General features: G+C 36.2%; 1 protein-coding gene across 5 annotated transcripts in view; it reads right to left on the bottom strand.

Moving 5' to 3' along the window:
* Nucleotides 1-994: 994 nt before the first annotated feature.
* Nucleotides 995-15,806, bottom strand: part of AP1S2 (adaptor related protein complex 1 subunit sigma 2) — a 32,389-nt gene continuing 17,577 nt past the window's right edge. Inside the window, exons 5-7 of one of the 5 annotated variants that reach the window (XR_011136347.1) lie at nucleotides 14,103-14,197; nucleotides 13,563-13,603; nucleotides 5,421-6,856 (exon numbers count right to left, since the gene is read on the bottom strand). Coding sequence is in view for 2 of the 5 variants with exons in the window: in XM_068919503.1 (XP_068775604.1) it covers nucleotides 3,073-3,120 (48 nt within the window). In the remaining 3 variants the exon portion in view is untranslated. Of the gene's footprint in view, nucleotides 3,121-5,420; nucleotides 6,857-13,562; nucleotides 13,604-14,102; nucleotides 14,198-15,806 lie in introns of those variants that run through there. The other 4 variants (XR_011136344.1, XR_011136346.1, XM_068919503.1 and 1 more) reach the window with 4 other exon arrangements.

Below are 15,806 nucleotides of genomic sequence, written 5' to 3'. Positions count from 1 at the left end.
GATTTCTTTGTAATTAAAAGGGGAAAAAAAAAAAAAGTCCCCTACTATTCCACATACCATTCTGTTCAACACTGATGATGTCTCAGTTAGCTGGATGCAATATCCATCTCTGCTATAAAAAAATTTGGAGATGACATTGAGAAATTACAGTTCAGTAAACCATGAGATTGATTAGAAAGCAGCCCTTACAAGCAAGCAGCCCTTACAAGCATAACCCATTGAACATGGTAATCTAACAAAGGCAGCCATAGGGTGACTATCATCACAGCGTTAAGAACTTGAACAGCAGATGCTTAGGAAGGGCCTCTTCAACTTAACAAGAACTGTAAGAGCCAACGATGAAGCTGAAGACACTCAAAACAACAATCACTTCACTAAACAATCTAGAAATTGTAATTAATTCTTTAATTTCTGGGGTGGGGGGGATTCAGGTAAGATAAGAAATTTAAGCAAAAGAATTTTAATTTCCCATTAGATTCAAGAAATGCACTAAGATGGTAACTTTTCCCTATGCTTGTGCTGATAATGTGTCAACCGGTTCAGTTCTTTTGGAAAGTGTGAGAATAGATTCATCAGAGACATTTTTGGTTCAAACTAGGATTGTGAATGCTGCATTGATTTGTTCATAATTCCATTTAAGGAACTGAATATCGCGCTTGTATTATCCAGGAAACACTCTCAATCAACACGTGGTTTGTTTTAATTTTCAAATAAACTGGCACTACCACATCAATTAAACATCTACTTTGATAAATTTCATGTTTAATGTGATAAGCCCTCCAAAAACTTGCTAATTTATTGCTTTCTGTAGAATTTAAATGGATGTAAATAACTAATCTTGGACACAGCATAATCACACAGTTTTTTAATAAAGAAGTGCTCAAGAGCAAGTTAAGCACTAATAAAATTTCCCTCTTTTTTTAAAGCTAGCACTGAGTAGCCTTTTCTTTCCTCTGCAAAAAAAAAATCAGTTAATTGCATATAAACACAAAGCAATGGTGTAAAAATGGACATTTATTATGACTAAACTAATGTGACAGTAAGACAGAGGTCAAACAGCTTGTCACAATCACAACAAAGCTTAATCCAGCCAAGCACATACAAGTGACATGTAAACTTTAAAAACATGTTTAACATATAAAAATTGGTTCAGGTTTTACTTAAATTAAGGTAATTTAACCATTTTAATATCACACATAGGGTCATTCTAATACCACTTGAACCTCACCTATCCCTGTACACAGTACATTGAAGAAATGCAAAACACTGCTTTTTTTTTTTTTTTTTCTTTTTTTGTACCTTAGGTTAAACATGATCTCTAGCAATCGGGTAGGTTTAAATCCCAGGAATGGCATGGCCAGACATGAAAATTGTAAAACTGCAAGTTTATAGGCCCTGCCCTGGCACTGGCTCTGACAAATATCACCCCAGTCAGGCTCAGGCCCCCACAGCCTGGCCTCTGCCTTGTCCCTTCTGCTGCCACAAGCATTTATACTGTGATCTGGATCAGGAAACTGCTAAGTGTCAACATTAACCCTTCTCTGCTGGGTTAATTTTAACCTAGGTCAAATTTACAGTCTAGCACGCCACATGGCTGCATAAATAGGCTTGTGCTAGCAGGGCATGACTGCTTCCAGCAACAATGCCAAAGTTAAGTTTTGTGAAAATATGACCTACATCTGTTACACTATATACTACAGTGAACAAGCCAAAACATTGACTTCTACAGTGAAATTATTGGGAGAAGGGAGAGGAAGAGAGGGAAGCATACCCTCACATTGTAGGGGACCACAGGTACACACAGTAGAACTTTACTACCCCAAAGCGTGGCACTGCCTTCTCAAAACTCAAAAGCATACATTACTGAAATTTCCTTAAGTGAAAAACTTTCAGTGTATAATTAGTGAAAGCCTCTCGAGGTATCAAAATATAACTTAATACTTCTTTACCCAATTTGCAGTTTAAGACTCTAGTATACAAGACTAATTGTTAAAAGTTCTCAGTATGAATTCGTTGGTTGTGCTGTACACCAAGTGGTAGTTTCATAAGGGATATATCACCTGTGGACAAGGTGTAAGTAATGAAGTAAGCCATGAAGAGTAGTCAAAATGAAGCTGATCACTCAGTGTTTTGTTTTTTTTTTTAAAAGGTGCTCATACACCCATTAAAGCATAACTATAAAACAGCAATAAATACAAATTAACTTCTAGAGTCTGAAATAAAAGCATGAGAAGTCCCTTTTGTAAGGCTCCCTCTTTTCCATTCTCAAAATTATTCCATTTTCATTTGGCACCTCTCTGTTCAGTTAGAAAGGCTAGTTCCCTTTTTCTGTTTATGTTCAGAGTAAGCTAATATCAGATCTAAAAAAGATTTCCTTATGTGGAAGGGTACTATTTTTTAAATGGATGCCTCCCCTTCCTCATAGAGTAAAACTGTGGAAGTTACTAAAGATGATTACACTGAAATACGCTTTAATTCCTCATGAACGATCAGTTTACAGTTTTCTTGCTAAAAGCGATGTCACCTTAACAGTTTTTACCAGTTTGACAAGCAGATCCTAACAGGATTCTTTGGTATAATGGCAAATTCAGTAGTAAACAGTTATTTCCAATCTTTATATATCAACTGAAATAAAGCAGAATTGTCACAAGTGTTGACTTAAAATGTAGATGAACAGAAGTCTTTGGTTGCATAAACAAGTTCTACACTGTAACATTTTAAAATTTAATGTTATCCATGTAATCTCTTCATTTAGATATGCTGTCATAACGATGCATTTAGTTCCTGAAGTTGTATGCTTATAAAAAACAGTACACTTACTGAAGTCAAATGCAATTATCCTATAAATGCAGTGAAAAGAGATGTTTAATTTAATTCCCTTTCATTTATGATTTTTGGACTTAAATTTGTTCCCTTTTTGAAGGACTATTTTTCTTGTAGGCCTGAATGAAGCAGCTTAGCAAAACAGTAATACTGACAAACAGCATCTTACACCATTAGCTAAACATTACAATGAAGGCAGTGAACATTTACAGTATGAAACACTGAGATGCCATCAGCTGACGAGAAGATCTATGTCAATCCAATTTCTTCAAGTACACTACGTGGGGTCTCTGCTTCCTGTGGAGGGAAAATGTGAGATAGTGGTAAATGGATCCTGTGCTCCCACTGAACATTATCGTACATGAGAGTTAGCATGGAAGATGCTTAATTAAAAATGAGAAGCCAAAAATATGAAAACATAAAAGCACTGCAGTTTGCAAACATGGTATTAGCTGCACTTTTCAAAGAGCTGTTAATTAGATTGTCATGGTTCACAGGAATAGCTAGTAGATTTTATTGCCTTTAAGCATAATAAAAGGAAAGCAATTCAGACATACCAGCAGGGAACAAATCACAACTCAGTAACAGAGGCTTGAATTGGGGAGGGAAGGGGAAGCATCTTGCAATGGAGTCAGTTAGTGCTTTCTGTGATAACTTGTTTCATGGTTTCAAAAATCTGCTAGGAATGAATAAATGGATAAATGAAATGACCGATGCAATTTAGATACAGTATCCCTTAAACTCCTTATAAACCCTAGATTTTGTACAATGGTGCTTGTTTAATTAATTGAGGTCAATAAACTGACAGCTACAAAAGTGGAAGAATTGTGAGAATTAGGAATGTATTATCTTCCATCAGCATAAAGCTTGAGGTTAATTCTAGCCTTAAAAAGAAAGCTTTTTTTAGATTCAGAGCAAGTAGCTTTATACAAAACTCCAAAAGGGTTATTATCAGTTTTGTATTATTCCTACAGCATCTGAAAAAATATGGTCTGATTAGAAAGATTAAACTGCCCGTTTCCATAATTATTAGCAATAACATAATAAATAAAAGGGATACTGTGTCTTTATGGAAACATAAGCACTTTTAGCATCCAGAGTAGGAATGAACTTACTTTAGCATCCTAAAACAAGACACATCATGAAGCAGGAAAAAGCCAGATAACAATTAAAGCAGCAAACAAAATATTTTTCAACTGCTTTCTAAATTTTTCTCTTTTTAAAAAAAAAAGAAAGCTAATTTATCAGTAAAACACATACTTAAAAGCCTTAGATCTTGCAAACAAGTTCAGAAGATCAAGTTGTCTCTATCAACCTTCACTTACGTAGCACAGAATGATCAAATTTACAATCTTCATTTAATTCAATTCATGTGTAAGATGATGTGGTGTTAAAAGAAAAAAAATATTTTAAAGGTAACTTCATTTTAAAGTATGTCAGTGCCTGGAAAACACCAGTGCTTAGCAGCCTGAGATTAATAAGGGCTTCCAAAATCCATCAGCAAATAAGAAATTCCAAGAAAAGGCAAGTAAAAACTGGAAACAAGACACTGGATGTATTGAAAATGTGGTGTTCTCTCAGTGATGCATTATTTAAACATTCTTAGAACTGGAGTGACCTTGATAACATAAAACAGTATGGCCGGCATTAATGTGTATTATAACATATCACCCAATAGGTGACACTGCTTGAAGAGGGACTAGAGTTTTTAATATAACATGTAGCATTCTCAGATGACTTAGCTGCATTCATTTTAGATTATGTGCTTCCCCTGCATCCACTAACTGTAAGCATTTAGAAAATAATGCACTCTTAGCCAACTATAGTAACAGAACTCAGTTATGAAACAAATGGAATATGACATCTCAAAAATTTTAAGATCTTGAAAATATTTGTAATAAAATGCAACTTTTTAAAGTTTAAAATTGATTAGATATCCTATTTTACCTCTGAGTAACTGTACATGTCTATGGCTATTTGCTAAGTTAGCTGAAAAAAAAAAAAAAAGTTGTTCAGTGAATATATATATGATATTCACATGAACATATGAAGAAACACCAAGGATTTCTGCTACTATCTTCAGAGCAGTTTAGTATTATTACTGTCCCCACTGCCTATTCAAAGTTGCAGCCAGATATACTGCTCAAATCAAGATTAAGTTTCATCAAATAAATCAAAGACATTCATTGGCAATGAGTTTAAAGCAATGTATTAGAAGGATATTGGCTACTTGTCTATAGGTAGACCTCACCAGTAAAACTCAGTATTTTAATTTTCTAGTACTACAGCAGTAATCTTGAGCAGATATGCCTTCTTGCATGCACATCAACAATATATTCCCAAAAGGAACACCTAAAAACTAACGTGTTTTGTTAGAATAATTTAATCAATTATGACTTTTAAGAAACAGAATGAATTATGTTTTGTTCATGTTATTTGTTTTAGGAAGTGCCAAACACATTTTATCCAGTTGTTACAGAACACATTTTGCAATATTATACACTACCTGCAGCTCAGAGTCACCTAAGGCAAATAATGCAAATTTGAAATATATCAGAACACAGATGAGGAAAAAAGCCATTCACATGAGACAAAAGTGCATGCAATACTTTATTTCAAACATGCCAGGAAAGCTAATTCATTACCTAGTCATTTAGAAGCAAGCAGCTGTATACAGATAACAAGAAAAACAGCATCTCATTACAGCTCAACGCACAGCATTTTAAGCCAACAGGCATGAAATAATGCAGGCTGAAGCAGCATTACCCAGACATTCACAAACATTGTTAATGTCTTACAAAAAACAAAGCAACCTTGGAAATGGAAAACCACTCCTAACATCTTGGTTTTCTACAAGATTTCAGAATGCTGCAGGTCTAATCCAAATATCTCACCCCCTAAATCTCCCTTTTTTGGGTCAGTTCAACATTTGAAAGGTAGTGCATTACCACATATAGAACGCAGAACTAGCTGTTTGCAGTTAGTTTCAGTAACCAGCCCCTTGATAATTGCATTTACATAATTTTCAAAAAGTGAGTCGGTTTTAGGTAACAAAATATTCACTTCTACTAGGCAAAGAGAGGATGCAATACATGCCCTCTCACTCTGCCTACACCCATGATAAATACCTTTCAATTAAAATATTTATCTGTGTGGCAGTTCTCTTCCATGTACATGCTATTCTGCACTTAAAAATGAAAATGTCAGTTAAAGGAGACTATTATTTCAAATATGCTATCAACGGAATGAATAAGGAACATTTCCAGCTCTAACCATTTGCAAAGCAATTAACTTGTCCTCTCTTTCAGTAGTACAAACTGTTCAACTACTCACACCAGTGTTTTCAACATTTAAATACAAATGTTGAAACTTGCAGATCTACATCAGTCATTTTCTCTGCCCTAACCAATTCTGTCTTCCTCCTCTTTGCAAGGTAGGTCACACTACTGTGTCAGTGTCAGAAAAGGATACTGGTACGTGCATCTCTGCACTTAAGATGCAGGGTCTATGTAGAATTATGTGTAACTTCATTTAATACTTGTGTATATACACACACACTCCACAGTGCTGTTACTTTAGATCATTAGTTTCTCTTTAAATAATAATTTAGTCTACAGGTTAACCATATGTTTAATACCAACACAACTTATTTAAAAGTTAAATACAGGTCAAGTAATGTTACAGTATAAATGTTGCAATATCTAGATGTTTAGCTTAGAAAATTCTATAGAACTTTTAAACACAAGACTTGAAACTTGCACACAATAAAAAAGTTAAACCATACGCCAACAAGAACAAGTTTTGTTGAGATGAGACATGTGAAGAGACAACACTGTAAAACAGAGGGGGAAGAGGAAAGTACAGCAGCACAGAATGGTTGTGATATTATATTGGATTCAAGATGATTGGATTCACCAAGCTGAGGATAATGTTCTGCCATGAGTAAGTCACAGGTCTATCTCCTCTGAAATTCTGCATGCATGATGAAGGAAGTCATTTAGTACACTGGGACATTAAAGTATTCATGACGTGGCTACAAAAGAAATGTACACATTCTTACACACAGTGCAAAGATGGACAGGTATGCAAGGTAAAAAACAACAAAGATGATCTCACCATTTTACCTTTAACATGAAAAGGACATTTGATACAGAAATATAACATTCTACTTTTGACTACTCTAGACTTTTTGGGGGGAACAAACTGGTCTTCCCCCTGCCATAAACTTGCATGCTAGGAACACCAAAATAAAGGAGAACTTCACATTGTAATTACTGTATTACATAAGCTCAGACCTTCTTCTCAGCCAAAAAACGTTTGAGACCCTGAGAAACTGTTCCAGAGATCTATCACTACATATTTGCTCAGTTTTAGGCTCTTTGGTAGACATCCACTATTGACTACCGTCAGAGATGGGACGTGGGCTAAAAGAATTTGATATCACCTACTGCTACAAACACACATTGATAGCAGGCCTCTAGAATGTGGTTATGAGCAGCACTGTACCAGGGCAGTGCAGCAGTGGAATTATTTAAGAAAGAAAGTATAATTCTAAAAAGCAGTGCCTGTTTAAAGATGGGAGGTATTTGAGATATCTTTCCCTGCTTTTGAATTATGCCCCCGAAGTTAGCACCAACTCTTATATTGCTAGCACGTTCAAAGATGAGTTAGAAAGTAAACAATACTCAAAAGTTTTTGTATGCATATCAGTGCCATGAAGACAGATGAGGAAGCTTTTTAATAGAGTAAAAGCAATTTAGGAGCATCAGCCCCAGATAAGCCAATTCAGCATTTTCTGGGAGAGAAGGGGGGAAAAAAAAAAAAAAAAACAAGAGAGAGAAAACCCTCTGCATGTCAGTTAGCATCTTTCATTATGTACCAATTAAAAACTTTAAGCTATTTCAGCCCCCTCAAAAAAACTGTAGAAGACAGACTTAGAACTGAGAAAGTACCTGTGACTTCCGAGTCCAACAATCACCTCTGTCCTATCTATTTTAAAAGGAATACTGCCCCCTCAGTTTATTGACAAAGTGTTCAAACTTAAATTTTTAAGTTTGAATCTCCAATTACAAAACCCTCCAATAAAAAAAGTACCCTAGAGTTCTACAGGATTAATGCTGCTTTTCAGAATCAGTATTCTGAATGCTATTTCAAATTAATTATTTAAAATTATTATGGACAAGCCACCTACAAATCTAGTGGTTCTGAAGTGACTGCACCTATAGCTCAGTGAGAGGTGCAAATTGTATGAAGTCTGCTGTAATTTTTGGCAGAACTGAAAAGATTTTAGTGTATGATAGTGAAGTACAAATGTGAATTGCAGCTCTTAAAAGCTCTATCGCTACTTAAATCAAGTGTTAAGTCTACACTAAAAATCAAAATGCAGGACATTTGAGGCATATTTTCAACTGCAAAAAGGAAGTTGTGGGCCGATCCCCCAAGAGTAATAGCCCCAAGTAGTAGGAGTTTCGACGAAACAGGAAAAAGCAACTCTACAACTGCTGAGGCCTCCACAAGCAAAACATTCCCAGAAAGATAATTACAGAAAACTTCTGCTTTACTTATGCTGCCTGTACAAGATTTACGAACACAACTAAAAAAAGGTACATTGTTACAATCCAAAATGTCAATGTTTTCCCGTTTAGTTAACATTTCCAACAGTTTCTAATTTCAGGAAGCAACTGTCTCCCATATGAAAATTCTGGCACATGATAAATTACATGTTTGATTCAATTACTGTTATGGAATTAGTGTCTCATCTTGACACAAACTTATTATCCACTGATGATGCAAGACAGATTGTCAAATAACAATAGGAAGCAAGTGGTTGTTTCACTCCTGGCAGCTTTCGAACCTATGGACTATGGAAACACCACACGCAACTAGACTAGCAATAAACCAACACTCTAGAGGTGAAACTAAGATTAAACAGAAGAGAAGAGAAGAGAAGAGCAACTATGAAGTTGTAACAAAGCAATATTGCAAGACAGAAAACTGCAGTTTCAGTTAGACCTCTACAGCCCACTGAGGATGTCCCAGAACATCACACACACACAAAGCGACCAGCACTACGGGCAGCCTGACTATCAACACAAAGGGAGCTAAAGTTTTGACAAGTGTTATTTGTTTTTCAGGGAACTACAGTTTCTCACATGCTCCAACAATAAATTGCTAAATTTCCTACTGTATTCCCTGTTACACTGTCTACAGAGCAGTTAGCCCGCAGGTCTGAACACCAAAAACATACCGAAGAGAAAACGAGAGATGTCAAACTTCTACAATCAGCATCTACGTTACCTTCCTTTTGTGGGACTCTGCAGATATTAGACAACATCTGAGCCTGTGAAGCACTTCTTAAAGACGGTGGCTAAACTACCTGGATCTAATGAATTGAGAGATGAGGGGATCTAGCAGCTGGAAGGGGTAATGAGGCCCCTACCGTGCAAATACAATGTGACTATATCACAAAATACTACTTCTGAAAAATCATCACTAATTGAAAAAAAATTGGATGTAGATCACTTATTTGACTTTAATACATAGGGCTTAGAACCTGGTTTTGTCAAAACAGTAACAGCCCTACAATATCAATAAGGACTGAAGTTGTACATTCCAATTCCACAATACTTGAAAGTTACGAGGGCTTATCTTTTTCAAACTGACATCTGTGTTTGCAACTCATTTCAAAAAGCTAATAATACTCCTTGAAACTTTCAGCCTAAGATGTTAGAGACTTCTAAATTAGAAAAATGGTGGAGAGTAGATTTGAGTCAATAGAAGTATTTAGCTAGCCCAACCCAGCTGACGTTTTCCTTGAGCATACAGTTCTCCCAACTTTGTCATGACTCAACTGAATTAAAAATTACAGTCAAACTAAAGTTAGAAGGGACTTAATTTAATCCAGTCCCCCAAACAGGATCAAATATACCTACAGCATTCCTGAGAGATATTTAATCTGCTAAAGGCATCCAGTCACAGAGACTTTAATGCCCCCAAGAAATTCACTTAAATGCTTTATTATCCTTACTGCTGAAAAACTCTCTTAACATCTACTCTGATTTTTTTGCGGCAATTTAAGTTATTTCACGTCTGTAGTCAACAAGAAAATAGTTCATTTTCTTCATTTAAGAAAGAGACAAGAAATAACCAAAGTTCACTGTTTCATACCACTGACATTTCACTGTCTGAACGCTTCACACAGCAAAACCGACTTCATGAATGCTTGAGTAGCCTGGAAAGTGTGATTAGATATTTGTTTCAACTTCTTTTCCATCAAAACCAGCATAAACCCTACAAACACAAACCACGTTAAACTGCAAGCAAAAATATAATGGCTACATTTTGATAAACGCTTGGCTTTTTTTCCCCCATCATCTAAACAAACACCAAACTAGAACAACAGACAAACAGCAGGTCCACAGACTGCACAGTAGTTTGGAACAATCTTATAGAATCAGCTTATGGGGAAAGGAGAGGGGAAGGATGAGGGTTTCCGTTTTAAAATACGACGTTTTCACAGCAGCATGAGATTAACATTTAACAAGTACTGCTTTAGCAATGCTTCAAAAGCAATTACATTTATCCTCTACTTTTGAATCTCTATTAGAAAATACTTCTAATAAGAGGCTGCTTTAGGAAATTGCTATAGTTCACTTGCAGTTTCAAGGACTCAAAAGAACAGAGTATCCGTTTCCCAATCTTTGGTTAACTAAGTATTCAGAAACTCTATTTACATGGTTACTGGGAAAATTCTACTTTGCTTATCAAAAGGAGAGCAACGTGTTTCTTCTGAGAGAACCTAGAAATACCTAAGAGGTCTTGAATGTGTTCAATTCAACAATTAACTATGATGCTGTTCAAAAACTGAGAACATAACATTACATCGATACCAACTCCAGGAAGAGAGTTGCTCTCCACTTTCTTCCCTCCCAAAAGCAAGAGTAAAAATATCAGTGGAAACTTTATGTACTCTAACCGCATAAGTGAGGATGCTCCCAGCTTCTTCCTTGCTATTCTCATCTGCTGAATCAGAAGTGAATCAACGCTCTGAAATGCAGTGAGATGCTATGCAAAGAGCTCTAAAGAATTAACACAATCTTTAAGGGTAAGCATGGTTCCAAACATCCACTGGAGGCTCCACTTTCTCATAACAAGAACAGAAAATGCTTTACACCAATACCAGTGAACACTTTGTATTGTGAAGCCACAGCCAAAATTATTACAAATCACTGAGTTCTTTTCTATCAGATAATCCTACCGTGTCTGTATGTTTGGCAGGTTACCAAACTATGCACAAAAGGATTCATTAAAATTTTCTTCCAATTTTTCCAGTACTGCAGTGCAGCTAGGTTTGCATTGCTTATTCCCCTTTGCTAAAGGAGGTATTTCTTTAACTGCAGGGCTGTAATTTTGAACGGAGGACCACAATACACTGCTGTTAACAGCCATGTCATGTCCAGTATCACTCAGCTTCCATGCTGATGACAATTAAGCAATCCCATTCCTTCCCTGCCCTGCAGCATGGTGTTTTCTAATAGTTTTTTGGACAAATGTTTGCAGGGCTAAGCCATGAACAAGGAAAATAAAAGTTGCTGACTATATGCTTTTAGAAAGAGGCAATCTAAACTGGATCACTTTAACTAGATCTGCAATCTAGTTCTAGCACGGCCGTGCAAACAGTTTCTCTAACACAAATGGAAGGAGGAGGGAATGGACAGCTGAAAGCTCCAACAGTGCTGTTGAGGCTCCCTGCCACACAACTGTGACTCAAGCCAACAGCAGGGGTGCAGCAGGAACTTACCTAACTAAGCTACTGACTTGAAGATGCACAGCAGATAAGAGTCAAGACAAGATACTTTGGGGAATAGGGGCTTAAAACAAACAAAAACACACCACCCTTAGAGATACTGGCAACGGTTAAAAATAAATGTAACTGCTCAAGTTGCACTATTAGCTTCAGCAAATCAAAGTGCAGGCTACTGCCAAAATGAGCAGCATTATAGTTTTCATTCCCGCCCCTTGCTGGTACTTCCCCACGCTCCCCTGCACGTCCTTAGTTTTCAGCCAATAAGCCAGGAGCCACATAGCCCTGGGAGCATTAATGGGAGCACCACCACACTGAACTAGCCTTCTTAACAGGAGTCACAGTCAGCATGCATTTAGGTGATGAGGGAACTGCACCCTGACTCAGACTCTTGACTTTAACACTTGTAAATTCTGCTCAAATAGGAAAGCAGAAGTAGGAGTTGGGTGAACGATAAACAGATTCCATCCTACCTAGGTATGTGCTCCACTGCTAAATTCTTCAACATTATACAAGGCTTCCCTTTAAATTTAACCAAATTCTTTATGGAATTGACTATTTCTGAATATGTGACTTATTACACCTGCCATAACAGATACCTGGGTAAGGAGGTACAGCAAGAACTCAACATAGTAGTTTAAGTAAATCTCTCTGAAACAGCCCTCAAACATCTAAGTTCTATTCATTTAGTACTTGTTTATGCTTGCTAAAGGAACATAAAGTGATTTGAATCAGTATATAGCCTGTTGGCTAAATATCAGGATAATCCACGCACAGAAACTGTATGAGTCAAACTCCTCCCCTTGCCCACAGACTTGCTCTCTTCACCTCAGCTGACCTTTCTTCAGGGTAGCAGATCTCCATTCCTCCATGCAAGCAGCAGTTCCTTCCAGTCAGCAAACCATTACTATCTCTTTTTATGTGTAACCATCTATTTGTCCTTCTCCACTCTCCCCAGCAGATGCCATCCCCAAGTTCTGTGCAGTCATGACAAGCAGAAATTAAGCTCTCTACACAGTGACTATTCCTTCACTCCTTCCAGGGAAAAGTACAGTAGGAAGCATTCCATGAGCCATCTGATAATGCCATTGTGGTGTAAATCAATGGGAACAAGGTACATTCGTTCAGCTAAAACTGTGCCCATACATAGAATTAACCATGGACATAGTGCAAACAAATTTGAGTCACTCAGAATTCTCTGTGCTTGAGCTTGCATGTTCCAGAATTAGTCTATGTAGCAGTCTTAACAGAACAAAAAAAAGTTAAACCGAGTAAAAGCTCTATGCTTAGCATAGGTCTCAACCAAAATAAATCATTTAAAGTTCTAATCATAAGCATCAAGCTTTTACAGTCACAGTATTAATACTAGCCTCACCATGAGAGTCACGCTCTTCACAGATGAACTTGTTATCATGAAGAAGGGAAAAAGCAAGGAACGGGTGGAAAAAACGTGAACAAAAAAAACAATCTTGGGCATTTAGTTTTTTTTTTTTTTAGCTGTTTTAGAATATGTCTAGATTCATATAAGAAATTCTATTTTGAACAAATTAATTTTGTTGGCTGTTCTAATTCTACAGTTCTAATGTACAAGCAAGCTATTAATTGGTCTCCACTCCCAACAAATCAGTGGCTGTATCACACACTATGTAACTTTTACATAGTTTAAAAAAAGTGAGTTTGATTTTGAGCACGTTACAAATATTTTTGTTCCTTATGAAATTGTCTTTGGTCTGGAAACTAGATCCTGATAAAGCTAAAGTTGCATATAAAATTAGTTCTATTACTGCTGTTCTACATTATAAAAGCCAGTTTGTTTAGTGAACTACTTGTATATTACAGTATCAAATAAGCAGTGGACGAATTAAGTTTTCCCGAGCAAATCATTTTCCTAGGTGTTTTAAGTTTGCCTTATTTAAAAAAAAAAAAAAAAACTTACCTTTTTTTAGTAGGACTGCCACAATGTATTCCATTTATGCTCTGGACAAAAATATGTTGCAATGCACTATATATGCAAATAAGCTTTGCTCTGTCATGCAGCATCCGGCACTAGATACACAGTCAATTTCAGCAGCACCCACTCTTTGTAGGGCCCATTTTCTTTGCAGAGCAGATGTTACAGCTCATTTTTCAGTAAATATATGCTTATATGGGTTGATTGTAAGTAAACAAAGCCAAACATCTGTTTAGTAATTAGTTTTGGTATCCATTTCTCTAACTTGCATTATCCCACTTAATTATCAACACCAAAAGAAAGCCAGTAGAAGTCACATACTCCAAGTTGATGCGGGTTAGTACAAAAAGGAAAAACAAAAGGAAAACTCAAAGCACTCCTCAAAGACCATCATGCAAGTGTTGCAGAAGGTTAAGCCCATCACCCATTTTTGTTTACCCTTGCAAGGACTTAATTATGCGTGCAATAGTCTTTGCATAGCACCCATTTAATCCATGCCACCAAAACGGTAAACTTGGTAGTTACCAATCATTTAGATGGGGGTCAAAAGGGCTAATGCCTTAGATTGCTCTTAATCATAAGATATCCTCAGACAAACCTCCCCAGTCTTCATTCTGGCTCTACAAACACAAAATCAAGCAGCAGTGAAAATGTAATACCAACTACTTCAACAAACTATTTATAACTTATTTCCATTTAAAATAAAAGTTAGAAAACATTCTAAACTACATACAAAAGTAAAGTCAGTTGTTTTACTCAAACGCACTTCAACTATTGTTACTTTAAGTTCAAACAATTTTATTAGGTTCTGCTAGAAGTCTATTCTTAAGAAAGCATACAACAGAAATGCAACCGTAAAGAACATCTGTTCAAGGATTCCAAGCAGATGCATTAAAAACCTTCATTCATTTTTGATTTTTTAATGAGATAAAGGATATTATAATACCTTAAAAAAAGCATAAGTTAGAGTTATTTAGAAACCTTCACCTGTGCTTGAAGGAAGATTAATTCGAAGGAAGATGAATTTAAAGGTTTTGTTTTTTGTTTTTTATTTTTAAAAGAACATAAGATCACTTGTTCATTACTGTAACCATAAGAGAGACTGACAGCATAACAGAACAGGATGCTACAAAATTTACATACATTTAATCCATTCTAAGCTTCACACAGTATTATTAACATTGATCTTAGAGTAAGATTTGTTTCATAAAGGGAAATAACAAGAGTTGCATTCAATTGATTTATCTACCATCTCTGGTGCAGCGTAAATGATTTAATTCAAGAGCTATGTAATCATAGTCACCCGTCTAACAGTTATCATTGTTACTTGCTGACCTATATTCAGGTGGCAATAGTTGGTGCAAAAAGTTTTAACATTTTCACTTTAATCTACCCCTTAATCAAACTTATTTAGATTTCTCAAAATAATTTTGGACAAGAGTCCTTATCAGACATTTTTTGCCTTTTTAAATTAAATTTTCAGCATAAAACTTGAAATATATACCCTTTTAATGCATCTTAATATCCAAAACCAGAACTATTACTTTTCCTAGCTAGCTTGGCAACAGCAAACATAGATGCCTCTTTAAAATAAATGAATAAATAAATAAATAAAACAAAAGCCCCCAAACATATACCACTACGTGCCTGACATTTGCACAACACACAGAAAAGACCACAACAAAAATCCATAATCTAAAAACAGAACACAACACAATGTGACGCCTCCTGGAAGTGTTCTACTGTTCTGTGGAGCTCTAAAACTATTGTCACAGGCAGCCTGAGTTTTGAGAAAGACTAATAGCAGTGCAAGGTAACAGATCATCTCACACAGTAAGCAGGGACACTAGAGTAAAATGGAATTTTCTCCTCACTATCTCAGGGTTCAAACATCTAATATTGATTGCTCTTTTCAGCATTCTTCCAAAAATCAAGGAATATATTCTATTAAGATACAGATTAACGTGCTCAAAAAGAGCATCTAATTTGGAAGATAGGACACATCTTCATTGTCAAGTAGTCTTCCGCAATTGGTCAATGAATTTGCTATGTCTGCTGACCAAAAGCCAGCGACTCAGCTCCTGAAAACGAGAATGGTGCATGCAGCAGTACTAAAATTTTCATTGCATCACCCTGATGCAGTGCTTTTACAGACAGCTCTGGAAGAACAACTCTTAAGGAAAAAAAAGGTCTATCAGGAGTTCAGTGTACAGATAATAGACCCTCAAC

The sequence above is a fragment of the Struthio camelus genome, chromosome 1 (assembly GCF_040807025.1).
Source record: "Struthio camelus isolate bStrCam1 chromosome 1, bStrCam1.hap1, whole genome shotgun sequence".
Classification (NCBI taxonomy): domain Eukaryota; kingdom Metazoa; phylum Chordata; class Aves; order Struthioniformes; family Struthionidae; genus Struthio; species Struthio camelus.
This window is presented reverse-complemented; position numbering and strand designations above follow the sequence as displayed.